Source organism: Pleurodeles waltl, chromosome 2_1 (assembly GCF_031143425.1).
Source record: "Pleurodeles waltl isolate 20211129_DDA chromosome 2_1, aPleWal1.hap1.20221129, whole genome shotgun sequence".
Lineage (NCBI taxonomy): Eukaryota > Metazoa > Chordata > Amphibia > Caudata > Salamandridae > Pleurodeles > Pleurodeles waltl.
In genome coordinates, this window is record NC_090438.1 from 165698254 (window position 1) to 165725728 (window position 27475).

Below are 27475 nucleotides of genomic sequence, written 5' to 3' on the forward strand. Positions count from 1 at the left end.
ACCGAAAAACATCGGCACCGAGAATCCATGCCGAAAGGAACAAAAATTCTGTCGGTGCCGAAACCGAAAAAAGATTCTCTCTCGGCGCCGAAAAATACCACACCTTCATCCTACTCAGAGGAACAAGGACTAAGTGGCCAGATGCACAAATTTGGACAAGAGCTCCAAAGTGTAGAATCGGACTACACACAAAAGAGACTGTGCATCCAGCAAGATACAGGGAAGATATCAACCCTTCCCCCAATCATGAGGAAAAGAAAGATTGGACTTCCAAAGGATGACACACAACCACAAGCCAAAGTGGTTAAAAAAGTCACGCCTCCGCCCTCTCCTCCACAGGCATCGCCGGCACAAACACCGCCACAAATGCACTCACCAGCGCAAACTACCATAAGTCATGACGATCAGGATCAAGACGCTTGGGACCTGTATGACACCCCAGTGCCGGACAATGATCCCGAGTCATACCCCACAAAGCCGTCACCGCCAGAGGACAGTACCTCATACTCGCAACTGGTGGCTAGGGCTGCAGACTTCCACAATGTCCAACTGCATTCCGATCCTATAGAGGATGATTTCTTATTTAACACCCTCTCGGCTACACATAGCCAATATCAATGTCTCCCAATGCTACCAGGGATGTTACGGCACGCAAAACAAATTTTTGAGGAGCCCGTAAAATCAAGAGCCATCACCCCAAGGGTGGATAAGAAATACAAACCACCACCCACAGACCCAGTGTTTATTACTTCGCAGTTACCACCCGACTCTGTGGTAGTAGGGGCAGCTCGCAAAAGAGCAAATTCACATACATCTGGCGACGCCCCATCTCCGGACAAAGAAAGCCGAAAATTTGACGCGGCAGGGAAAAGAGTGGCGTCACAGGCAGCCAACCAGTGGCGCATCGCAAATTCACAAGCGCTGCTGGCCAGATATGACCGCGCACACTGGGACGAGATGCAACTTCTCGTAGACCATCTTCCCCAGGAATACCAAAAAAGGGCGCAGCAAATAGTGGAAGAGGGACAAACGATCTCAAACAATCAAATCCGCTCTTCACTAGACGCAGCCGATACTGCAGCAAGAACAGTCAACACTGCTGTCACCATAAGGAGACACGCTTGGCTACGCACTTCAGGCTTCAAACCTGAAATCCAGCAGGCTGTCCTTAATATGCCCTTCAACGAGAAACAACTGTTTGGCTCGGAAGTGGATACAGCCATTGAAAAACTTAAAAAGGACACAGACACGGCCAAAGCCATGGGCGCACTCTACTCCCCGCAGAGCAGAGGCTCTTTCAGAAAAACTCCATTTAGAGGGGGGTTTCGTGGCCAACCCACAGACACCACCAGCCAACAATCAAGAACCACACCATATCAGGGTTCCTTCCAAAGGGGTGGTTTCAGGGGATATCGGGGGGGTCAATTCCCAAGGAGTAGGGGAAGATTCCAAACTCCAAAAACACCTCCACCTAAACAGTGACTTTCAAGTCACGCAACCCCTTCACTGAACACCAGTGGGGGGAAGACTAAGCCAATTCTACCAATCTTGGCAACAGATTACAACAGACAATTGGGTATTAGCAATAATCCAACATGGCTATTGCATAGAATTCCACAACTTCCCACCAAACATCCCCCCCAAAACACGCAAAATGTCACAACATCATTTAGAACTTTTAGGACTAGAAGTTCAAGCACTACTGCAAAAGGATGCAATAGAATTAGTACCAGTACAACAAAAAAACACAGGAGTTTACTCCCTGTACTTTCTAATTCCAAAAAGAGACGAAACATTGAGACCAATATTAGATCTCAGGACACTAAATACCTACATCATATCGGACCATTTTCACATGGTCACACTACAAGACATCATTCCACTGCTCAAACAGCAAGATTACATGACCACATTAGACCTAAAGGATGCGTACTTTCATATACCAATACACCCTTCTCACAGAAAGTACCTACGGTTTGTATTCAAAGGAATACATTACCAATTCAAGGTGTTGCCATTCGGAATAACAACTGCACCAAGAGTGTTCACAAAATGTCTAGCAGTAGTAGCAGCACACATCAGGAGACAACAGATACATGTGTTCCCTTACCTAGACATCAAAAGAGCACTAATGTATTACATTGACAGAACAAAGCTAATCAGGAAAACAAAACAACTGTTCATAGCTTTTCAAAAACCACACATAGGAAATCCAATCTCTAAACAAGGCATTGCTAGATGGATAGTCAGATGCATTCAAACATGCTATCTTAAAGCCAAAAGAGAATTGCCTATTACACCAAAGGCACACTCAACCAGAAAGAAAGGTGCTACAATGGCCTTTCTAGGAAACATTCCTATGAGCGAAATATGTAAGGCTGCAACCTGGTCTACGCCTCATACGTTTACTAAACACTACTGTGTAGACGTACTAAATGCACAACAAGCTACAGTGGGCCAAGCTGTACTAAGAACATTATTCCAAACTACTTCAACTCCTACAGGCTAAACCACCGCTTTTAGGGGAGGTAACTGCTTTATAGTCTATGCCAAACATGTGTATCTGCAGCAACATATGCCATCGAACTGAAAATGTCACTTACCCAGTGTACATCTGTTCGTGGCATTAGTCGCTGCAGATTCACATGTACCCTCCCACCTCCCCGGGAAGCCTGTAGCCGTTTAGAAGTAGATCATAAACCTTAAACATCTGAACATTTGTAAATAATTATTAGAAACTCTTATCATACATACATATTCACTCCATTGCATGGGCACTATTTATACCAAACAACTCCATCCTCACCCTCTGCGGGGAAAACAATCTAAGATGGAGTCGACGCCCATGCGCAATGGAGCCAAAGAGGGAGGAGTCCTTCGGTCCCATGACCAAAAAGACTTCTTCGAAGAAAAACAACTTGTAATACTCCGAGCCCAACACCAGGCAGCGGACTGTGCCAAACATGTGAATCTGCAGCGACTAATGCCACGAACAGATGTACACTGGGTAAGTGACATTTTCAATATGCTGCAGCCCTTAGGGACCCATGCCCTAGGTACCCAGGGTATCATTTACTAGGAACTTACAGGGGTTCTAAAGTGTGTGCCAGTTGAACACCAAAAGATTAGTTTACCGTGTTCTGGGGAAAAAGCACTGCCACTAACAACCCAGTGCCCTTCAGTCGAACAACCTCAGTACCAGTGGCAAAGGCGGAGGTTGACACCATGAGGGCAGTGGGCCTCGAGAGGAGGAAAGACTTCAGGCAAGGTATAGGCCTTACGACAGGTGCCCGTTCCAACAGAGGTTTCAAGCCCCTCATTGGTCCCAGAGACCACAGCAGAAACAAGGGCGTCCCCTCTTCAAGTCTCGCAAAGCCACAAGAGACCGAGGGTCGAGCAGACCTCAGCAGTCTACCCCCAAAGCCCCTGCAAAACAATGAGGATTGGCTTCCCTTAATACCGTACACCACTCCGGTTGGGGGATGTATCACAGCGTTCATTCACGAGTGGCATGGCATAACAAAAGCCAAATGGGTGCTGAACATTACAGAGAGTGGATACTCTTCTTTTCTGGCAACCTCCTCCTCACTTGCCACCAACCAAATCCAGACCTGCTCACATGAGCTTATTACACAAAGAGGTTCATGCTCTGTTACAGAAAAAGGCGATAGAAAAGGTTCCAGTCGCACAAAGAGGAAAGCGGGTGTACTCCCGCTATTTTCTAGTAGCAAAGAAGGGTCGGGAAGGAGTTTTCAGACTGATTCTAGACTTGAGGCTGCTGAACAAATACATAAAGAAACAAAAGTTCAGGATGCTGGCTATTCACCAGATCTTCCCTCAACTGCATTGAGGAGACTGGATGTGCTCCATACATCTGCAAGATGCGTATTTTCATATCCCGAGCATTCCCAAGCATCGGAAATTCCTACGATTTGTGATAGCCTCCCAACACTATCAGTTCAAGGTGCTTCCTTTCGGCCTAAAATCTGCCCCTCGTGCATTCTCCAAGTGTGTAGCAACAGTAGCGGCGCATTTAAGGAAGCAGAAAATCGTCATTTATGCATACCTAGACGACTGGCTACTGAAAGCCTCCTCTCCGGAACAGGCAAAAAACCATCTGGACATTGTGCTCAGTGTTTTCCGATCTGTAGGTCTGCAGGTCAACTTCCAAAAGCCCACCCTCATCCCAACACAAACCCTCCACTACGTGGGAGCGATACTGCATACAGAGCTCGAAAGAGTGTATCCTTCGGAGGAACGACTGTTATCAATAAGGAGAAAGTGTCAAGACCTTCTGAGTTCCCCCGCGCCTACGGCCCGTTAGGTGACATCTCTGTTGGGTTCCATGGCCTCTTGAATTTTCATTGTCCCAAACGCCAGATTGCATATGAGGTCTCTTCAGGAGGCTCTGGAGGAAAACTGGAATCAACACACAGGCCACTGGGAGGACAGAGTACTTCTTCCAGTAGGAGCGCGGCAATCATTACGATGGTGGATGCGCAGACATCACCTGTCAGTAGGAGTTCCTTTTCGTCAGCCAATCCTGTCCGACACTTGGTTAAAGGATGCATCGCTTCAGGGCTGGGGCGCTCATCTGAATTCACTTCAAGCTCAGGGCTTGTGGTCCAACAGAGAGGTTGTACCATATCAACCTGCTGGAGCTCAGAGCGGTTCATCTGGCTCTCGAGTCATTTGCAATTCAGGGAAAAGTCTCTCCTGGTGCAGACGAACAATACGACGACAATGTATTATCTGAACAAGCAAGAAGGGACGAGATCTCGGCCCCTGTCTTGGGAATCTCAGGCCATTTGGCATTGGCTCATAGCAAGGGAAATGTCTCTTACAGCAATTCACCTCCCAGGGCAGCAAAACGTGGAGGCGGACTTCCTAATCAGAACCCTCGAGGACGCCCATGATTGGGTTCTTCACGACGATGACGTCGAAGACATCTTCGTTCAATGGGGTCAGCCTCAGTTAGATCTGTTCGCAGACGAGGTAAACAAGAAATGCCCAGACTTCGCGTCCAGGTTCTACTGTCCGGGGTCTCGAGGGAATGCCCTGTTGAACGACTGGTCATTGATATTTCTCTACGCCTTTCCACCGATTCCCCTCATACCAGCGGTGATAAACAAACTCTACAGATCCAACACCAGAATAATTCTCATAGCCCCGCAATGGCCTCGTCAGTTCTGGTACATGGATCTCCCCAACCTATCAGAACAACCGCACAATAGGCTGCCGTGCAGACCGGATCTCCTTTGCAGGCTGGGAGGCAAGATTCTTCACCCCAACCTTCCCTCTCTGAGCTTGACTGCATGGCTCCTGAATTCCTGCAGTATGGGCATCTAGGGCTCTCGCAGGAATGCATGAACATCTTAAAGGAGTCCAGAAGGCCTTCCACGCAGCGCTCTTACGCGTTAAAGTGGAAGAGATTCTACATATGGTTGTTGTCAGCAGGGTCTGAATCCTATTCTGGCGCAGGAGGAGGTCATATTGTCTTACCTGCTCCATCTGGCGAAATCGGGTCAGCAAGTGTCATCTATTAAGGTACATTTATCTGCCATTACAGTGTATCGTAAGTCACCTTCTCAGGAATCCTTCTTTACTATGCCAGTGGTCAAGGATTTCGTAGAAGGTTTGAAGAAGGTTTTTCCACCCATTCGAAAACCCTCACCTCCAGGGGAACTGAACATAGTATTATCTAGACTCATGGGCCCTCCTTTTGAGCCTATCCACAAAGCTTCTTTACAACATCTTACGTGGAAGACCGCTTTTCTTGTAGCCATTACTTCGGCGAAGAGGGTCAGTGAGATTCAGGCTTTGTCCTCCAAGGAACCGTACACGGTTTTCCATGAAAATAGTCGTTCTAAGAACTCATCCATCATTCTTACCGAAGGTGGTGTTGGATTTTCACATCAATCGGACTATATCACTACCAACTTTTTTCCCCAATCCGGGTACTCCAGTGGAGAAAGCATTGCACTCCCTGGATTTGAAAAGAGTACTAAAATTCTACCTGGATAAGACCAAATTGATTAGACGATCTCACCACCTGTTTGTAAATTACGGACACATGAGAGCAGGCGATGCAGCCTCAAAACAAACAATATTTAGATGGATAGTTTCATGTATTGTTACTGCATATCAATTGGCTAACAAACAGTTATTGGCTAGGCCTAAGGCTCATTCGACAAGAGGAAAAGCGGCTACTGCTGCCCTCCTTAATAATGTTCCAATCTCTGAAATCTGAAAGGCTGCTACATGGAAATCTGTACATACATTTACTAGGCACTACTGTTTGGACTCAGATGCCAGAGCGGACGCTCAAGTTGGGCAGGCGTCTCTGAGAAATTTGTTTGCATAGTGTATGTCTTTTTCCTGCATTTCTATTAGACAGTCCGCAGAGATAAGGGATGGGCTTGCTAATCTATTCAATGTTTATGACTATTGATGAGGATCCCCTGGAAGAGAAGGATATGTTACTTACCTGTAAATCCTAGTTCTCTTCCAGGGGTATCCTCATCAAAGTCATAAACAACCCACCCTCCTTCCCGGACGTAAGTCTCCTAGAAATGCAGCACAGACCATCTATCTAATATGTAGGATGCGTTGTCACCGTAAAAAAGTACTGACCTAACTGTGAACCAACTGTCACCTCTCCTTCACCCCTGAGGCATGGTGGGATACTGGAGGTGCTCAGGATCTTAAAGGCACGGTGCCAAATTTTGTGGTTCTGCTGTATTAACCTGCATGCAGCCTATTAGCTAATAATGCTCTATTGTTTTCAATGTAATTTTTTCTCTTGTTTCACAGATGTTGCTAGTGCTTCTTTTCCTGGGCCCAGCTATGGGGCTTTGAAAGTTTTTTCTTGTAATGTTATAAGAGAGTGTTTTAAAAAAATAAAAAAAAATCCATAGAAATAAAGCATTTTAGCCTGTTTATCAGTATAGTCTGCATTGCTGTTATGCACATGTATACATGAATCTGGTGTGAAAATTTTCTACTAAGAAAATACAGTATTTTTCTTGTATATTTCATACTTATACATGTGTGTATTTTATATATGCTCCGGGATCCCCGCACGGGGTGGGAATATTCAATGTTTATGACTTTAATGAGGATACCCCTGGAAGAAAACTAGGATTTACAGGTAAGTAACTTATCCTTTTAGTTGTGAATAGAACTTATTGATCTCAAACATGCAACATCTAAATAACTATGTATTTTTAACTTTACAGTCTAAATACGATGAACTCAAAAAAGCTGAGAAGGGTAACAAACAGCAGCAGAAGGTTCACAAGTACATCACATCATGTGATTTGGTAATGTCTCCAGTTCATGAAGCTGTGGTCTCTTTACATCTGCCTAAAGTTTGGGATGATATCAGTCCTCAGTTCTATGCAACGTTCTGGTCATTGACGATGTATGACCTTGCTGTTCCTCAAAAAAGCTATGACCGAGAAGTGAATAAGTTAAAAATTCAAATGAAAGCCATTGATGACAACATGGAAATGGTATGTCATTCAGAAATAATATAAACATATGTTAATTTACTTGTGCTAAGGATTCAGGCTTTAAGTTGGAGTTCTGTGTATTGTAATGTATGCTGGATTTGAAGTATCTGATATCCAAATGGTTTTAATTAGGGTTAACATATGATTAACACATTTTGCTTTAACTGCAGATCAACACTTTTGCACTGTTAATAGTATTTCTCAGACCCACACAACTCAAGGGAGATAGAAATTCATGTTTGGAATCAAGATAGTAATTGTGCTCTCTGCCGATATTACATTTGTACATATCATAAAGCATACTATTGAACTATAGTTAAGGTTAGCCATTTGAGATTAAAAGAAGAGAAGTTTTCTCAGTGACCAACCAGTGAACATCATAAAATGGTGATTGAGAAATGTACGTTGCTAGAATGTGCTTACAGATCGGATGTTGTGCACTTGTGGTCAGTTAAGTTTAAAACCCCACAGCTAGGATTATTTCTCTTGAAACTCTTCTTATGAGAACGGCAAAGACTGCTATTCTATAGGTAATTTCGGAATTCTATTTCGCATATTGTCAGCTAATTACTCCCTGTTTTTATTAGATATTTTCACCTTAAAAAGCGTTTGCGAGGTCAGTTTCCTGTAACAATCTGTGAGTGAAATGTATCCCGTTCAATATCACTAGAACATAACATGTTAGGTTTATAATGAGCCTCTAACCAGTTGCTTATCTTGTACGTTTGTTACAGATAAATACATTTTCCCCTTTTGTAGGAAAATGGCTCCCTGTTTCAGTTAAACCCCCCCCCCCCCCCCCATCCCACCCCACTTTTTGCCTGATATTAATGCTGACTTGACTGAGAAGTGTGCTAGGACCCTGCTAACCAGGCTCCAGCAACAGTGTCCTTTCACAAAAAATGTATCATTGTTTCCACAATTGGCACACCTCTGGCACCCAGATAAGTCCCTTGTAAAAGGTACCAGTGGTACCAAGGGCCCTGTGACCAGGGAAGGTCCCTAAGGGTTGCAGCATGTGTTGTGCCACCCTGAGGGACCCCTCACCTAACACATGCACACTGCCATTGCAGATTGTGTGTTTGTGGGAAGAAAAAGGCAAAGTCAACATGACATCCCCCGCAGGATGCCATACCAACAAAATACTGCCTGTGGCATAGGTAAGTCACCCCTCTAGCAGGCCTTACAGCCCTAAGGCAGGGTGCACTATACCACAGGTGAGGGCATAGCTGCATGAGCAATATGCCTCTACTGTGTTGAATCTATTCTTAGACATTGTAAGCACAGTGTGGCCATATTAAGTATATGGTCTAAGAGTTTATGAAAACGAACTCCACAGCTCCATAATGGCTACACTGAATACTAGGAAGTTTGGTATCAAACTTCTCAGAATAATAAACCCACATTGATGCCAGTGTTGGATTTATTACAAAATGCACACAGAGGGCATCTTAGAAGATGCCCCCTGTATTTTACCCAATCCTTCAATGCAGGACTAACTGGCCTGTGCCAGCCTGCCACTGAGACGAGTTTCTGTCCCCACTCCCCCTGGGGTGAGAGCCTTTCTCCTCTCTGAGGACAGAAACAAAGCCTGCACTGGGTGGAGGTGCTTCTCACCTCCCCCTGCAGGAACTGTAACACCTGGTGGTGAGCCTCAAAGGCTCATGCCTTTTGTTACAGAATCCCAGGGCATCCAAGCTAGTGGAGATGCCCACCCCTCTGCACACAGCCCCCACTTTTGTCGGCAAGTCCAGAGGAGATCATGAGAAAAACAAGGAGTTGTCACCCACCAGTCAGGACTTCCCCTAAGGTGCCCTGAGTTGAGGTGACCCCTGGCTTTAGAAATCCTCCATCTTGAGATTGGAAGATGGATGATTTCTAAAAGTCAGAGTCACCTCAGCTCAGGACACCTTAGGGGCTGTCCTGACTATCCAGTGACTCGTCCTTGTTTTTCTCATTATCTCCTCCGGCCTTGCCGCCAAAAGTGGGGCCGTGGCGGGAGGGGGCGGGCATCTCCACTAGCTGGAGTGCCCTGGGGTGCTGAACAAAGGGGTTGAGCCTTTGAGGCTCACTCCCAGGTGTTATAGTTCCTTCAGGGGGAGATGAGAAACACCTCCACCCAGTACAGGCTTTACAAGCCACAGAGTGACAAAGGCACTCTCCCCATGTGGCCAGCAACATGTCTGATGTGTCGCAGGCTGGTAAAACTAGTCAGCCCACACTGGAAGTCGGGTATGTTTTCAGGGGCTTCTCTAAGATGCCCTCTGGGGTGTATTTCACAATAAAATGTACACTGGCATCAGTGTGCATTTATTGTGCTGAGAAGTTTGATACCAAACTTCCCAGTTTTCAGTGTAGCCATTATGGTGCTGTGGAGTTCGTGTTTGATAGACTCCCAGACCATATAATCTTATGGCTACCCTCAACTTACAATGTCTAAGGTTTTGCTTAGACACTGTAGGGGCATAGTGCTCATGCACCTATGCCCTCACCTATGGTATAGTGCACCCTGCCTTAGGGCTGTAAGGCCTGCTAGAGGGGTGACTGATCTATGCCATAGTCAGTGTGAGGTTGGCATGGCACCCTGAGGGGAGTGCCATGTCAACTTAGTCATTTTCTCCCCACCAGCACACACAAGCTGGCAAGCAGTGTGTCTGTGCTGAGTGAGGGGTCCCCAGGGTGGCATAAGACATGCTGCAGCCCTTAGAGACCTTCCCTGGCATCAGGGCCCTTGGTACCAGGGGTACCAGTTACAAGGAACTTACCTGGATGCCAGGGTGTGCCAGTTGTGGAAACAAAGGTACAGGTTAGGGAAAGAACACTGGTGTTGGGGCCTGGTTAGCAGGCCTCAGCACACTTTCAAATCATAACTTGGCATCAGCAAAGGCAAAAAGGCAGGGGGTAACCATGCCAAGGAGGCATTTCCTTACACATACTTTAAATGAAAGGTATATAGCAATAAGCTATTTTAAAACTAGACACTTAGTGCAAATTTCAACAGTTCCTGGGGAGGTAAGTTTTTTTTAGTTTTGAAGGTAAGTAAACCACCTAAAGGGTTCAAAGGTGGGTCCAAGTAGCCCACCGTGAGGGTTCAGGGCAACCCCAAAGTTACCCCACCAGCAGCTCAGGGCCAGTCAGTTGCAGAGGTCAAAGTGGTGCCCAAAACGCATAGACTTCAATGGAGAAGGGGGTGCCCCGGTTCCAGTCTGCCAGCAGGTAAGTACCTGCGACTTCGGAGGGCAGACCAGGGGGGTTTTGTAGGGCACCGGGGGGGGGGGGGGGGGGGGGCGCAAGTCAGCACAGAAAGTAGACCCTCTGCGGCACAGGAGCGGCCGGGTGCAGTGTGCAAACAGGCATCTTGTTTACAATAGGTTTCAATGGGAGACCCAGGGGTCTCTTCAGCGAAGCAGGCAGGCAAGGGGGGGGGCTCCTCAGGGTAGCCACCACCTGGGCAAGGGAGAGGGCCACCTGGGGGTCGCTCCTGCACTGGAGGTCGGATCCTTCAGGTCCTGGGGGCTGCGGGTGCAGTGTCTTTACCAGGCGTCTGGTTCATTGAAGCAGTCAGTCGCGGTCAGGGGGGAGCCTCTGGATTCCCTCTGCAGGCGTCGCTGTGGGGGCTCAGGGGGGTCAACTCTGGCTACTCACGGGTTCGCAGTCGCCGTGGAGTCCTCCCTGTAGTGTTGGTTCTCCGCAGGTCGAGCAGGGGGCGTCAGGTGCAGAGTGGAAAGCCTCACTCTTCCGGCGGGAAAGGTGGAGTCCTTTTAAAGTTGTTTCTTTGTTGCAAGGTTTGGTTTCTTTGGAACAGGGCCGCTGTCCTCAGGAGTTCTTGGTCCTTTTAGATGCAGGGTAGTCCTCTGAGGCTTCAGAGGTCGCTGGACCATGAGGGCTGCGTCACCGTTGCAGTTTTTCTCGAAGTGGGGAGACAGGCCGGTAGGGCTGGGGCCAAAGCAGTTGGTGTCTCCGTCGTCTTTGCAGGGCTTCAGGTCAGCAGTCTTTCTTCGTCTTAGGATGCAGGAATCTATCTTGCTTGGTTCTGGGGGCCCCTAAATACTAAATTTAGGGGTGTGTTTAGGTCTGGGGGGTTAGTAGCCAATGGCTACTAGCCCTGAGGGTGGCTACACCCTCTTTGTGCCTCCTCCCTGAGGGGAGGGGGGGCACATCCCTAATCGTATTGGGGTAATCCTCCATCTGCAAGATGGAAGATTTCTAAAAGTCAGTCACCTCAGCTCAGGACACCTTAGGGGTTGTCCTGACTGGCCAGTGACTCCTCCTTGTTTTTCTCATTATCTCCTCTGGTCTTGCCGCTAAAAGTGGGGGCTCTGTCCAGGGGGCAGGCATCTCCATTAGCTGGAGTGCCCTGGGGCATTGTAACACGAAGCCTGAGCCTTTGAGGCTCACTGCTAGGTGTTACAGTTCCTGCAGGGGGGAGGTGTGAAGCACCTCCACCCAGAGCAGGCTTTTGTTTCTGTCCTCAGAGAGCACAAAGGCCCTCACCACATGGGGTCAGAAACTTGTCTCTCAGCAGCAGGCTGGCACAGACCAGTCAGTCCTGCACTGAACAATCGGGTAAAATACAGGGGGCATCTCTAAGATGCCCTCTGTGTGCATTTTTTAAATAAATCCAACACTGGCATCAGTGTGGGTTGATAATTCTGAGAAGTTTGATACCAAACTTCCCAGTATTCAGTGTAGCCATTAAGGAGCTGTAGAGTTCGTTTTTTGACAAACTCCCAGACCATGTATTTAATATGTCCACACTGTACTTAGAATGTCTAAGAATAGACACTGTAGGGGCATATTGCTCATGCAGCTGTGCCCTCACCTGTGGTATAGTGCACCCTGCCTTAGGGCTGTAACGCCTGCTAGAGGGGTGACTTACCTATGCCACAGGCAGCATTTTGTGTGCATGGCATCCTGAGGGGGATGCCATGTCGACTTTGCCTTTTTCTCCCCATCAACACACACAATCTGCAATGGCAGTGTGCATGTGTTAGGTGAGGGGTCCCTTAGGGTGGCACAACATATGCTGCATCCCTTAGGGACTTTCCCTAGTCACAGGGCCCTTTGTACCACTGGTACCATTTACAAGGGACTTATTTGTGTACCAATTGTGGAAACAATGGTACATTTTAGGTGAAAGAACACTGGTGCTGGGGCCTGGTTAGCAGGGTCCCAGCACACTTCTCAGTCAAGTCAGCATCAATATCAGGCAAAAAGTGGGGGGTAACTGCTACAGGGAGCCATTTCCTTACACCTGGGCACTCTGCGTGAACTGGGTGCCAGTTAATATTAATGCCAAACCTGGGCATGTTTAGTATCAAACATGTCAGAAATATAACCCAATACTATTGCAAGTATTGGAAGCATGATTCCATGCATTCTGGGGGCTCCTTAGAGGACCCCGAGCATTGCTACCACCGGTCTTTCAGGGTTTCTTGGGCAACCCAGCTGCTGTCACCCCTCAGACAGGTTTCTGCTCTCCTGCTGCTTGAGCTGATCAGGCCCAGGAAGACAGATCAAATGATTTCCTTTGGGAGAGGGAGGTACCACCCTCTCCCTTTGGAAATAAGTGTGACTGGCTTGGGGAGAGGTAGGCTCCCCAAGCCACTGGTTTGCTTTGAAGGGCACATTTGGTTCTTTCTGTGCATAAACCAGTCCACACTGCAGCCCTGTAGCCAGCGAAGAGTTCCTGATGGATGCAGATGAAGCCCAACGCTGGATGGAAGATTGCAGACGGGTGTCGGTGCAGGATTTCCACCAACAAACCTTGGCAAAGACTAACTCGCGGTTAGTGAAAAAGAGTTTCTGCTGGGGACTAGCAAGGCCTAGGAGGACTCAACCCAGGAGAGGGAGTCACAGGGGACCCTCAGTGTCGTAGAGAGTCCACAGGAGCTGAGGGAGCACCCGCAGGAGTCCCACAGGACGGGGAGACAGTAGCCACAGAAGGAGCCAATGCAGCACTACGAAAGTAGATCCCACGCGGCAGGAGAACCATGCAGGAGGCTGTGATTTCTCAGTGCTGGGGACTGGAGATGCACGTCGTCTCAAGATCCCTTGGAGGAGACGCAAACAAATCTTGGCAGCTGCAAGAGATGCAGTGCACAGGGGTGCTGTCTTGCCTGGGAAGGCAAAGGCTTACCTCCATCAAAGTTGGACAGCTGGCAGGGAAGACCAAGAGGACTGCTCCGGACCACCACCCGTGATGAAGGATCCATGCTGCTCAGCAGGAGAGGGAATCCACGCAGCTGGTCATTGCTTGCCGTAGGTGCCTGCAGTTGCAGGGAAGTGACTCCTTCACTCCAAGGGAGATTCCTTCTTCTTGTGCAGGATGAAGGGTTGCAGTCTTCCGAGAATACACGTCGAGGAAACTATTGCAAAGCTGGCAGGAACTCTGGATACAATGTTGCAGAAGAGTCTTCCTCATTGATCTGCAGCTTGTAGGTTCGTGGAGGGTCCAGTCGCGATTCCGGAGGCCAGAAGTCGAAGTAAAGGTTGCAGAGGAGTCCTGCTGGAATCTTGCAAGCCAAATCTGAGGACCCACCCAAGGGAGAGACCTTTAATAGCCCTGAAAGGGGGATTGGTCAGCTAGCCAGATAAGCACCAATCAGAAGGGGGCTCTGACATCACCTGCCTGGAGTGGCCACTCAGGTGCTCAGAGTTCCCTGCTAACTTTGGAAACAAGATGGCAGAACCTAGGGACCCTCTGGTTGAGCTCTGATGTGCAGGGGAGTGGTCACTCCCCTTTCCATTGTCCAGTTGTGCCCCAGAGCAGGGACTGGGGGTCCCTGAACCGGTGTGGACTGGTTTATGCACTGAGGGCACCTAATGTGCCCTTCAAAGCTACCCCTCCCAAGCCAGTCACACCTATTTCCAAATGGATAGGGTGTTACCTCCCCCTCCCAAAGTAAGTTCTTTGTTCTGGGCTCGATCAGATCAAGCAGCAAGAAGGCAAAAATCTTTATGAGGGGTGGCAGCAGCTTGAGCTCCCCAGAAAATCCTGTAAGACTGAGGGTCCTCTAAGGAGCCTCCAGAGTGCATGGAATCATACTTCCAATACTGGCAACAGTATTGGTGTATGACTCTGACATGTTTGATACCAAACATGCCCAAGTTCGGAGTTACCCTTATGTAGCTGGACATAAGTAGTGACCTATGTCCAGTACACACACACAAAATGGCGTACCTGCACTCACAGAGTCCATGAAAATGGGCCTGGAGTTTGTGGGGGCACCTCTGCTAGTGCAGGGGTGCCCTTACTAACGGGTACCTGCACCCTGCCCTCTGGGCTGAGAGACCTACCATAGGGTGGAATTCTAGTGATCTGGTGCATTGATATGTAGTGAAAACGGGTGCATGCACCCGTTTCACGCAAACTGCAATGGCAGGCCAGCAGAACGCTTTGCATGGGCTCCCTATGGGTGGCAGAATAACTGCTGCATCCATAGGGATCCCGTGGTACCCCAATGCCCTGGGAACTTAGCAACCATATACTAGGGACTTACATGGGTGTACCAGTATGCCAATTGTGGGGAGAAAAGGGTATAGTTACCAAGTTAAAGCGAGAGAGCATAATCCATGGGATCCTGGTTAGCAGGATCCCAGTGAACACAGTCAAACACACTGACAGGCAGAAATTTGGGGTAACCATGCAAAGAAAGAGGGCACTTTCCCACGCATGGGTTCACCCATATGCTAATTGTGGGTGTAAAACATTTACCAGCAACCAAATTTAGAGGAAAGAGCACAGTCACTAGGCGAAACTGGACAAAGGAAAGGGCAGTGACCATCACCACCCCAGGGGTAGTGGCCACTTGATTATGCCATCTTGAAAACAAGATGTGCAGAGGCCCCTACGAGCATCTGAGTGGCCAGGTCAGGCAGGTGAAGTCAGTGATCCCCTCTGATGAGAGATCATGGTGCAAAGTGACCAAGTCCCCTGTTAGGGGTATACAGGGACTCCATTGCGGATGGGTCCTCAGATTCGGCATGCAAGGCTCCACCAGGACTTCTCTGCCTTGACCTCTTCTGCTCCTGGCCACCGGAACTGTAACTGGACACTTCAGAAACCGTCAAGACTGCAATTCACAAGACAATCTCGCCTTGCAACATTGTTTTCCCGGTTCCTTTCAGCAACTAACATTTCCATGGCTGTACACCCTCTGGAGTCGGCAAGACTTCAGCTGCACTGCGCCTGGAAGTGTAGCGCCCGGCATTAGGCGTATTCGTTTATAGCAGGCGCTACATCAGGTGTGCACCATGGGCAAAGACAAAGCGAATAAGGAACGCAGCAAACTCGGATGGACCGATACACAGTGCAGAGTTCAGGAGTGAGTCTGCAAAAAGATCCCCCTGGCCCCTTGGGCACTGAGCAACAAGTGACATGCTTGCAGTCTGATATGGACATGCTGAAGTCCTCGGTGGCCATCCTGGAAGCAAAAACGTGCAAATTGGAAGCGCGGTCGAGGACGCGGAGGGTAGGGTGAGATGGTGTAACCTCCGTGTAGTGGGCTTCCCCAAAGGTGTAGAGGGGGCAAATGTTCAGGCCTTCCTAGAAGACTGGATCCGCAAAACGTTACCTGATGCTCCTTTGTCGGCTGTATTTGTGGTGGAGTGTGAACACAGGGCTTTAGCACCGCCGCCGCCGTGAACCCCTCCACGACGATTATAGCCAAGGTCCTTAACTATAGAGACCGCAACGTAACTTTACAGTAGGTGCGTAAACATGGAGAGCCTACATTTGCTTTTTTCCTGACTACACCAGGGCGGTGCAGCTCCAAAGACAATCATATGCTGGTGTTAAACATAAGCTAAAAGAACTGGGCTATACTTATATGTTGCTGTATCCAGCCAAGCTGAAGGTTCTCCATGCGGGCAGATCGCATTTCTTTCAGTCTCCTGAAGCAGCGTGGAACTGGTTGGAGCGGAATGATTGAACGCTGGAATCCCTGCATGGGGAGAGTAGTGGGAGACCAAGAAGGAATCTACCTGGGAGTGAGAGCGTCACTTCCCTGCTTCTGCAGGCACTTAAGGCAATGACATCCAGCTGTGTGAATCGACCCTCCTCTGGAACTGTGTGGATCCTGCAACAAAGGTGGTGGTTGGGAGTGTTTCCATTGGTCCTCTCTGCCCTTTGTCAATTTTGGGAGGCGGTGAGTCCTTTCCTCTCCTAGCAGGACAGTACCCCTGTGTACCGCGACTCATGCAGCAACCAAGGCTTGTTGTCTCCTGCTCCAAGGGATATTCAGGCTCCAAGTAGCCCCAGTCTCCAGCACTTCATCCTTGCAAGGACCGTCTCTTCTGTGATGGTCCAGCGACGTGGGACTCCTCTCCAGGTGTGCTGACTGGGCCTCACTGCGACTTACTGTGCCTGCTGCCAGTGGGTTGCCTGTAGGGGCTGCGACTGCTGGCTCTCCCAACTGCTGAGGGTCAGCCTGGACACCCCTCCAAGGGTCGAGTCCACTGGACCTTGTTGGTCCTCTTTAGCCCTGCAACTCCTATTCTGCCCTGGTTTGCATTTGCCAAGGCTTGTTGGTGGGCTTCCTGACCTCTCTGCAATCTGATGACCGGTGTGGGACATCTTCTGCATAACTCAGGGGACTCCTCTGCAGCTCCTGGGCTCCGCACCTGGTATTCATCTCCCTTTGTCGACACAGATCTTCACCCACAGAAAGTTGGGCAGTGGCTCCTGCCCTGTCTGGACACTTCATCGTGGACTGGACTCTGTCCCCTTCTTTTGCAGGTTCTCTATATCCAGAATCCACCTTTAACTTCCTTTGTGGTCCTGTTCCTGCAAAGTTCCTTTTCGAAGTCCTCTTGTTAGTCCTTGGGAAGACCTGATATTTACCTTCGCTCTCCTGGTCGCTGGGGGGGTCACTTAGGTACTCACCTCTTCGGGTCTCGAGTTCTCTCAGCTCCCCTCTAACTACTCCATATCCTTGGGTGGAGGGCTTCACTTTGCATTCCACTATTTTAATAAATGGTCCACCACCGGTGCCCTAGCGATTTTCTGCAAATTATTGCCAATGCTAGTTGTTTCCTATGCGAATTCCTAGTTATTAGTACCTTTATTTTTGCAACACTGTGTGGCACCTTTCAGGTGTGATAAGTTGCTGTGTGCCTGCTGTGGTATTGCAAGTAGTTTACACTCCTAGATAAGTCTTGGCTGCTCATTAACAGCTACCTCTAGGGATCCCTGGCTTCCTAGACAGTATCTTCATTCACTGAGAATGCCTGGACCTGGTATAAGGTGCTGACACCATAGATGTCCACCACAATCCAGTCCAGCTTCCTATACTGATTACCAGGATCCCAGTGAACTACAGTCTAAACACACTGTCACCAGGCAAACAGTGAGGTTAACTAAGCTAGAAAGATGGCACATTCCTACATAACCCCTCCCAAGCAAAAGCTAACGAGACTTGCCTTTCCCAGTTGTGTGTTCATTAAGTAGAAATACGTGGAGAGTCAATCTGTATTTGCATGATTACTTGCAGATCTCGGTTTAACTGAACAGTTTATCCCCTGTAGGTAATTAGGTTTCTCACCTTTCATCTGTTTAAGCCAGAGTTTAGTCTTTTTGAACAACAAAGTGAGTGCCAAACAGGTTTGGCCTCAACTTCTTCAAGGAACAGACCACAGAAAAGTTCTGCTTCTGTTGACCAAAACTTTTCTCTGGAGGTTAACCTTCTGCTGATAAAAACCACTGGATGCCACAGGATGATCCTGACCCTCTCCATTTAGTTGTGATAGCACTGCTCCTATCCATATTTCAGAAGCATCAGTCTGGACAATAAATTATTTATAATAGTCTGGGTTTTTTGAGAGTTGGAGTTGAGCACCTGGCCCTTTTCAGGTTATCAAAGGCCTCTTGGCCACTAACTGTTCACTGTACCATTTTAGGCATTTGTTTAGAAGTGAGGTCATTCAAGGAGGCACACTGGAGCCATACCCTATTACAAATCTCCTGTAGTACCCAACTCTGACCTTGGTCTGGATGGTTGGAGCAACCCAATCCATGATGGTTTGGCACTTGCTCTGTAGGGGTTGAACTTGGCCTCCGCCTACCAGATGGCCCAAAAAACCACTTTACTCTGCCCTATCTGGCGTTTTGTAGCTTTGATAGTGAGGCCTTCCTTTTTCAAGGCCTCAAGTACATTTCTGAGGTGGACCACATGATCCTTCCAGGTGTAGCGAAAGACCGCAATATCATCAAAATATGCTGCAATGAAGTTGTCCAGGCCGGCCAGAACTTTATTCACCAACCTCTGGTATGTGGCAAGTGCATTGTCAGTCAAAAGCGCATCACTGTGAAATGATAATGCCCACCAGGAGTCGAAAATGCTGTTTTAGGCTTGGCAGTATCAGTTAGTCTGATCTGTCAATAGCCTGCTGTCAGGTCAAAAGTGCTGAGGTACTGGGCTTAAGTAGAGTATCAATCGGCTCATCTGCCCTAGGGATTGGATGGACATCAGTATTAATGACGCATTGAGGCCTACATAGTCTACACAAAATCTAATTTCTCTCTTTCCACTCTGGGAGAGAGGTTTTTGGTACAAGGGTCTATGGGATAGCCCAAGGGATGTCTCAAGGCTCAATCACCCCCAAATCCAGGATCTTTTGAACTTCTGCCCTGATGCACACTCTGACATGGTCAGGCTGCCTGCAGATTTTACTCCTTTGTCTACATTATGGGCACACCAGGTGGTCTGACTACGGGTCAAGGAAAAGAGTTCAGAAAACTGACTAAAAACCTGTCTGCAGTCAGCTTGTTGTTGTTCAGAAAGGCAGTCTGCAAAGACTACCGCATTCAGTGAACCATCAACATGGTTGCTGGAGAGAAGGTCAGGGAGAGGATCACTCTCTGCTTCCTGCCCGTCATCAGTGGCCATGAAAAAGCTTATGTCAGTCCTGTCATAACAAGGCTTAAGGCGATCCACATAAAGCACCCTGTGAGGGATTCTTGGAGTATCAAAGTCAACCAAATAGGTTACCTCACCTTTCGGCTCTACAGTTGTGTGGGGACCACTCCACTTGTCTTGGCGTGCTCTTAGGGCCACAGGCTCTAAGATCTACCCTTTCTCTCCTGGCTGGTAAACAGTCAGTACAGCCTTTTGGTGATGCCGCTGCTTCTGAAGCTCTTGGCCGGCCTCAGTTTTAGGAATCCTTCTTGATATACTCTGCCATGCAAGAGCACAGGCATAATGCATATTTAACTATGTTCTGTTAAGGGGTTGGGAGGTTGCTCCCAATCCTCCGTGGCAAGGGGACCCCCTAACTGGATGTCCAAAGAGAAGTTCAAATGGACTTTAACCCACTCCCTTCTGTAGAAGGCAAAAAGAAGGCAAGGTAATAGAACATCCCATCTTTTACTGCGTTTGTCTGAGTTTATCCTTTTAGGGTTTTGATGAATCTCTCATCTATCCAATTTCCCTGTGGATAATAAGGAGTGCTGAATTTATAGGTTACACCACATTCCCTTGAGGTGTCCAGACATGAGGTTTGCACCCCTGTTGGATAACACCTACTTAGGAAAGCCCACCCTGGAAGCAATTCCCAGGAGGGCCTTGGCAACTGCAAAAGCTGTAGTGGACCTAAAGGGAATGGACTCTGGGTACCTGGTGGCATGGTCCACCTCCACCAGAATAAATCTGTTTCCAGATGCTTCAGGAGGGTTAGGGGAACCAACAGTGTCAATCCCTACCCTCTCAAAGGCTACCCCTGTAGGAAAGTGCTATCCTTCTGGCATAGTTACCATACTTTTTGCCTGACAGTGTGTTCAGACTGTAGTTCATTATGATCCTGCTAACCAGGACACCAGTGACTGTGCTCTCTCCCCTAAATTTAGTTGTTTATCTTTCATACCCACAACTGGCATACTGGTGCACCCATGTAAGGCCTTAGTAAGTGGTACCTAGGTAGCCAAGGCATTGGCACACCAGGCTCCCCTATGGTCCACATTATTTATCTGATAGAGACTTCTAGCTGCAGCTTCCTTCCCTTAGAATTCCCTGGCGTCCGCTTCGAATCCGGAGTTTTTTGTGAGCAGTACCCTGCGCGCCCGCCGTCGGAGGGCGTTGTTCGGATCCGCGTGTGTCGCCCAGCTCCGCGTGAGTCGTCAGCGTCATTGGAGTCGTCTATGATGTCACGCTTGTCTATATAGATGCCGTCTCAGCGCGCGTACGTCAGTTCTTTTCCTTCCGCGCCGGTTAAGCGCAGTTTTGGAAAGAGCTACCCTGCTTCGACGGTTTGTCAACGCTTTTTTGACTGTTTGGAGTCATGTCTTCGAGAAAGACAAGATTCAAGCTGTGTGGTGCGTGGCATCGCACCATGTCGGTGACGGATCCGCACCGAGTATGTCTTTGGTGCTTGGACAAGGACCACGATTCCACCTCTTGCTCCGATTGTCGGGCCATGACGCCGAAGGTCTTGAGGGAGAGATCCCTTAAGCTTCTTGCGGCCTGACATTCGTCTTCGGTCGGCGCGACTCCGCGGAGGTCACGGTCCCGCAGTAGGAGGAGGTCGCAGCACCTCTCCCAGAGCCCCAAGTCCTCTTCCTCGCACTTGAGGTCATCGGATAAGAGGCACAAGAAGAAGAAGTCCAAGCGGACTTGGTCTTCGCCACACCCGTCGATCAACGAGTCGTCTAGGGAACGTCTATGTTCCGAGCGCGGTTCTGCGGAATAGTCACCAGGGTCAACTCCGCGTCTCCCCCCCCTTTCCGGGGACCGGATCGACCCCCGCTCAAATTAAAGAATTTTACGAGGCCATGCGTCTCGTTTTTGAGCGGGCTGTACCCTCGGTTGGGTCTTCGGGCCCCGCAGGGTAAGCAGGGGCCCCTTCGGATTCGACGCCGGCGGCTTCGGCCTCGGTGCCGTTGGGGACCTCAGGATCCGGACCGGCGCCGGTTTCACACAGTCGACCTCCTTTGGCGCCGGGTCCAACGTCGCCGATTCTGCCACCGCCCACTGGTGGCAGCCCCATCCATATTCCGGATGATCCGGAGCGACGTCGTACGGCGTCGACTCCGACGGAGCCGATTCGGCCCAGATCATTGTCTGAGCATTATTTGGAACAGCCAGACGCAGGAGAGGAATGGGACCCTTTAGAATCAGGTTTGCAACAGGACTGGTATGTGGATCAAGGGGAGGCCAGTGGACTGGACACATCTCCAGATACTGGTATGCTCTCTCCTCCTAATGTGGCTACGGAGGAGGGGGCTTCTTTCGCTATGGTGGTGCGTAGGGCAGCTGAGGTCTTGGACCTACAATTGCCTACGGTGCCAGTCAGGACTAATATCCTGACAGAAGTGCTTCAGCCGGGGGTGTCAACATCGGAACCGTTGTTGCCCTTCAATGAGGCTCTTACAGACGTCCTTCTGGGTATGTGGTCCAAACCCAGCACAGGGGCTCCTGTGAATAGGACGATCAGCCGCCGCCATAGACCCGCTCCCAGCGACCCTAGTTTCCTAACACAACACCCCACTCCTGAGAGCTTGGTTGTCCCAGCCTCTACTTCACGTGGTGCCTTCCCTTCCGCTCCGGTTCAAGGTGGGCCACGAGCACTTTCAGTTTACCGTGCTTCCTTTCGGTCTCACCAGTGCCCCTCGGGTGTTCACAAAGGTGATGGCGGTGGTGGCAGCTCATTTGCGCAGGTCAGGGATTTCAGTCTTCCCCTACCTGGACGATTGGCTGTTGAAGGCTCCTACGCCCCAGGCTCTCGTCACCCACCTCCAGACGACGGCAGACCTCTTGCATTCGCTGGGGTTCACTATAAATGTGCCGAAGTCACACCTGACTCCTTCTCAGTAGCTCTTTCATCGGAGCTGTTCTGGACACAGTGCAGTATCGGGCTTATCCTCCCGATCAGCGGGTTCAGGATATTCAGGTTATGATTCCGATGTTTCGGCCTCTATCCTGGATCTCGGTGAGACAGACTCTGAGGCTGCTGGGACTCATGGCTTCCTGCATCCTGTTGGTCAAGCACGCCACATGGCGCATGAGGGCTCTGCAGTGGGACCTGAAGTTTCAATGGGCACAGCATCAGGGAAATCTTACCGACGTGGTTCAGATCTCTGAGAGGACTGCGGAAGATCTGCAGTGGTGGTTAGTGAACTGCGAGTGGGTCAAGGGCAGACCACTCTCCCTTCCCAACCAGATCTAACGGTAGTGACAGATGCGTCAGATGGGGCGGCCATCTGGGGGAGGTGGAGATCAGAGGTCACTGGTCTCCGGCGGAATCCGGGCTCTACATCAACTTGTTGAAGCTTCGGGCGATCCGGCTAGCATTAAAAGCATTTCTTCCTGTTGTGAAAGGGAAGGTGGTGCAGGTGTTCACGGACAACACTACCGCAATGTAGTACTGCAACAAGCAGGGCGGTGTGGGGTCGTGGACCCTTTGTCAAGAGGCTTTATGCCTCTGGACATGGCTGGAACAGCAGGGCATGACCCTGGTGGTTCAACACCTGGCAGGTTCTCTGAACGCCAGAGCAGACGAACTCAGCCGAAAATGCTTAGAGGATCACGAATGGTGTCTCCATCCGGAGGTGGCGCAAGGACTCTTTCAGCAGTGGGGACAGCTTTGGTTAGTTCTGTTCGCCTCCGCAGAGAACGCGCAATGTCAGCAGTTTTGCGCGTTGGAGTTTCTAAGGGGGCTATCACTAGGCAACGCTTTTCGTCGCGAGTGGAGTTCAGGCCTCCTGTACGCCTTTCTGCCTATACCACTTCTGCCCAGAGTTCTCAAGAAAATCAGGAGCGACCAGGCCCAAGTAATCCTTGTGGCTCCGGATTGGGCACGGAGAGTTTGGTATCCAGAGCTTCTCAAAATGAGCATCAGTCCTCCAATCAGGCTGCCTCTTCGGGAGGATCTTCTGTTGCAGCAGCAGGGGAAGGTTCTCCACCCGAACCTGTCAACTCTGCGCCTTCATGCGTGGAGATTGAGCGGTGACAGTTGATGGTTTATGACCTCCCTCCCGAGGTCTGTGATGTCATTCTGGTAGCCAGGCGTCCCTCTACTAAGTCGATCTACACCTGCCGTTGGAAACGTTTTGTTTCTTATTGGTCAGAGAGGTCTATTGATCCTCTTTCTTCTTCTCTAACATCCTTTTGTTTATTTTGTCTCTTGCCCAGCAGGGTTCCTCCTTGGGGACTCAAGGGCTATCTTGCAGCCTTATCGGCTTTTCTTCAGTTGCCTGATCAACCATCTCTGTTTAAATCACCTATAGTACAGAGTTTTTTGAAAGGGCTCGTACATCTGTTTCCGCCTGTGCCTTTCGTTATGCCCCAGTGGGATCTTAATCTGGTTCTTACCTTCCTCATGTGTGCTCATTTCGAGCCTTTGCACAACTGTCCTCTCCGGCTGCTCACTATTAAGACAGCCTTTTTGGTGGCAATTACATCTGCCAGGTGAGTAAGTGAGCTGCAGGCTTTATCTTATAAACCTCCTTATCTCATGATATATCCTGACAAGGTGGTGTTGAGAACTCGTGCCTCTTTCCTCCCCAAGGTGGTGACCCCTTTCCATCTGGGTCAAAATATCACCCTGCCCACCTTCTTTGCACCACCGCATCCCTCTAAGGAAGAGGAGCGTCTCCAAAAAGACGTTATCGTTCTACCTTGTCCGCACTAGAGAGTTCTGGGTGGACGACCAACTGTGTGGGGTACGTTGGTGCAAAGAAGGGTCGGGCAGTACAGAAGCCATCCATTTTGCGCTGAGTCGTTCTCTGTATAAAAATATGCTACGCTTTGGTGAAGAAGCAGCCTCCTGAGGGCTCATTCCACTAGGGGGAAAGCTGCTAACACTGCGTTGGCACGTGGCGTACCGGTGGTGGACACATGTCAGGCCGCAACGTGGGCTTCCTTACACACGTTTGCGAAGCACTACTGCCTGGACAGCCAGGTGAGGAGAGAGGGGCATTTTGCCCGTTCTGTCTTGCAGGACTTCCTTGTATTAAAAAAAAAAAAAAATCTCCTTCAGACCCACCACCATGGGTTATAGCTTGGGTATCTATTTTAAGGTAAGAAAGCTGCAGCTAGAAGTCTCTATCAGATGAACAAGTTACTTACCTTCGGTAACGAGGTATCTGGTAGAGACTCTATCTAGCTGCAGATTCCTTACACCCACCCAAGCCTCCCCACTCTGGGGAATTTTTTCTCATATATATTTTTGCCTTTCTTACAGACATGATAGTGTTTTTCTCCAAACAGTCAGAGAGGTTAAAATTGTATTGGTTGGTTCTTCCATGACTCTGTGCTTCTGGCGCGGAAAGTTGTGGAAAAGAACTGACGTACCCGCTCCGAGACGGCGTCTATATAGACAACCGTGACGTCATAGACGACTCCAATGACGCTGGCGACGCACGCGGAGCTGGTTGACACACGCGGATCCGAACGACGCGGTCCAACGACGCGCGCGCATTGTACTGCTCACAAAAAACTCCGGATTCGAAGCTGACGCCAGGGAATTCTAAGGTAAGGAACCTGCAGCTATATAGAGTCTCTACCAGATACCTCGTTACCAAAGGTAAGTAACTTGTTCATTATGCCACCCATAGGAGCACATGCACATTTTGACTGCAGGCCTGCCATTGGACCCTGCGTGTAAGGGTGCATAAGTCTTTCATTTCGGATATAAGGCTTACCTTATATCATGGTCACTGCACTTAGATGCTATAAGTCCCCCCTCTGGTAGGCCCTTAAGCCCAAGGGCAGGGTGCATGTCCCTAAGTGTGAGGGTGTGCCATTTCCTGGACTCTAAGTGTGGGGAAGCCACCTTAATACATGTAGTGGACACTGGTCATCACAAGTGGTCCAACTACATAATGGCTACTCAAAACCTTGGCATGTCTGGTATCAAACCCGTTGGAATCATGCAATTACACTGATTCCTGTGTTAGTTGCATGATACCATGTACTCTAGGAGTTCCCTAGGGGATCCCCCAGTTCTGCCTGTGCAGCCTTACAGGGTCTAGCTGCCAGCCCACACTGCTGCTAACCCCAGACACTGTTCTGCCCTCCTCATGGTGAGCTAGGCTGAGGCAGGAGGAGCAAAACAAAGGATTTCCAACAAGGAAGAGGTGTGACCACCTCTCCTGGTGTATTAGGTGTCTAAGGGCTAGGGTGGGGTAGCCTCTGAGCGCCACCAGACTGCTTTGAAGGTTACATTTTGTGCCCTCCTTGCATTATCCATATTACACCAGTTCAGGAAACCTGGGCTCCTGCTCTGGCGCAAAACTCAACAAAGGACAGGGGAGTGACCACGCCCGCTGTCAAACTCCTCTCCTGTGGAGGTGCCCAGAACTCAGCTGGGCGGCCACTTGATTCTGCCATCTTGAAAATAAGATGTGTAGAGGCCCTTGGGAGCAACTAGTTGGTTAGGCCAGGTAGAAGACGACCCTGACCCCCTCTAATAGGTGGGTCACTGCACAGAGTGACCAACCCCTTTTTTAGAGTTATTTATGGGCTCCCTTGCATGTGGTCCTCAGATACGTCAAGGAAGACTCTACAAAGAAGACATCTTCTTCCCCTAGCCTATGGAACTGCTGCTGGTCTTTCCCTGGAACCAAAAGTCTGCTTCTGTTGGGAAGACACCCACTGCAACATTGGTTATCTGGATCCTGGAAGAATTCTGCAAAATCCAAGCCTGTGCATCCTCCAGGGTCACAAGGACTCTGCACCAGGAAGCATGAACAAATCTTCCTTGGAGTGAAGGAGTCACTCCCCCGCAGCGGCAGGCACCTCAAAGCATCGTCAACTGGTTGGTGGGTCTGTTGTCCCTGGACATCTGAAGATCCTGCTTCACAGGTTGAGTGTCTGTGGCCTCCTCTGGGTCCTGCTTGTAGTCTGTCCAAGTTGGGGGACTGCAGGCTCTTCTGCTGCCCCTGGACTGGCACCCCTGCACACCACGACTGTTGGATTTGCCAAGGCTTGTTGGCTTTTTCTCTGGGAGATCTTTAGACTCCATGAAGCCCGACCCCAACACTCTGCAAACCAAATTTCCGCTCCTGTCTTGCAGCTCCTGCGACGTGGGACTTGCGATTTTTCTGGTCAGGTAAGGCCTCCTTATGACCTCCTGTGGTTTACTCGTGGGGGCTCCATCGACTTCTGTTGGCCTTCCAGTGTGCTGAGGGCCAGCTCTGACTCCCCTTCCTGGGTTGAGTCCCCTTGAACCTTGCTGGTCCCCAAAACTTTGCCAATCCTGCTTCTGCTCCTATTTGCACTTGCCAGGGCTTGTTGAGGACCTGGCTGGTCACTGACCCTCCTGCAACCTGACGACCGTCGCAGGCCAGCTTGTAGGTGACTCATTGGATCTTCATCAGCTCCTGGACCCTGCAGCTGGACGACTTTTTCCACCGACTTGCAGGAATTCCATCTTTTGGAGGGTGGGTATTGCCTCCTGCACCACCTGGGCAGCTTCTTGTGTGGTGGACTCTGTCCCCTTCCTTTGCAGGTCCTCCACGTCTGGAATCCGTCCCTGAGTTCCACTGGCCTGGTCCACGGGTCATGACAATAGCTGTACAATCCGAGGTCTCCACAGTCTTCAGAGAGAGTTCCTTCCAGGTCCCTGATGTAGGTACTCCTGTCTTCTGGGTATCCTGCGGTAGGGACACTCTCCATCCATCGTCTTGCCTGCTTGTTTCCTAGGGTTCTGCTGGTAAGGGTCCTGAATTCCACAAACTCCAACCACTACTCTCTGTGTTAGCCTATGGGACAACTGTTTAGGTAACTGATTTACTCCTGGTTGCTGGGGGTCATCTACTCTACTTACCTCTTTTGTTCCTAACTGACCCCCACTCTTAGCTAAACACCACGCTTAACTTGGCTGGAGTTCCAGTTTCACATTCCATGTTTTTTAGTACATGGTTTGGTCCTCCCCTAGGGCCCTGTATATTTGTATGCTATTTCTGATGGTTAATGTATGTGTACAATTGTATGTAATATCTGCTGTAATAAAGTTTACTTTATTTT

At 49.4% G+C, this 27475-nt stretch overlaps 1 protein-coding gene across 2 annotated transcripts in view; it reads left to right on the plus strand.

Annotated features, from left to right (window-relative positions):
- The window catches only part of THOC2 (THO complex subunit 2), a 900323-nt gene that overhangs the window by 464905 nt on the left and 407943 nt on the right, over positions 1–27475 (plus strand). For both annotated transcript variants that reach the window (XM_069211944.1, XM_069211952.1), the window contains exon 23: positions 7239–7514. In XM_069211944.1, coding sequence (XP_069068045.1) covers positions 7239–7514 — 276 coding nt within the window. The remainder of the gene's footprint in view (positions 1–7238; positions 7515–27475) is intronic.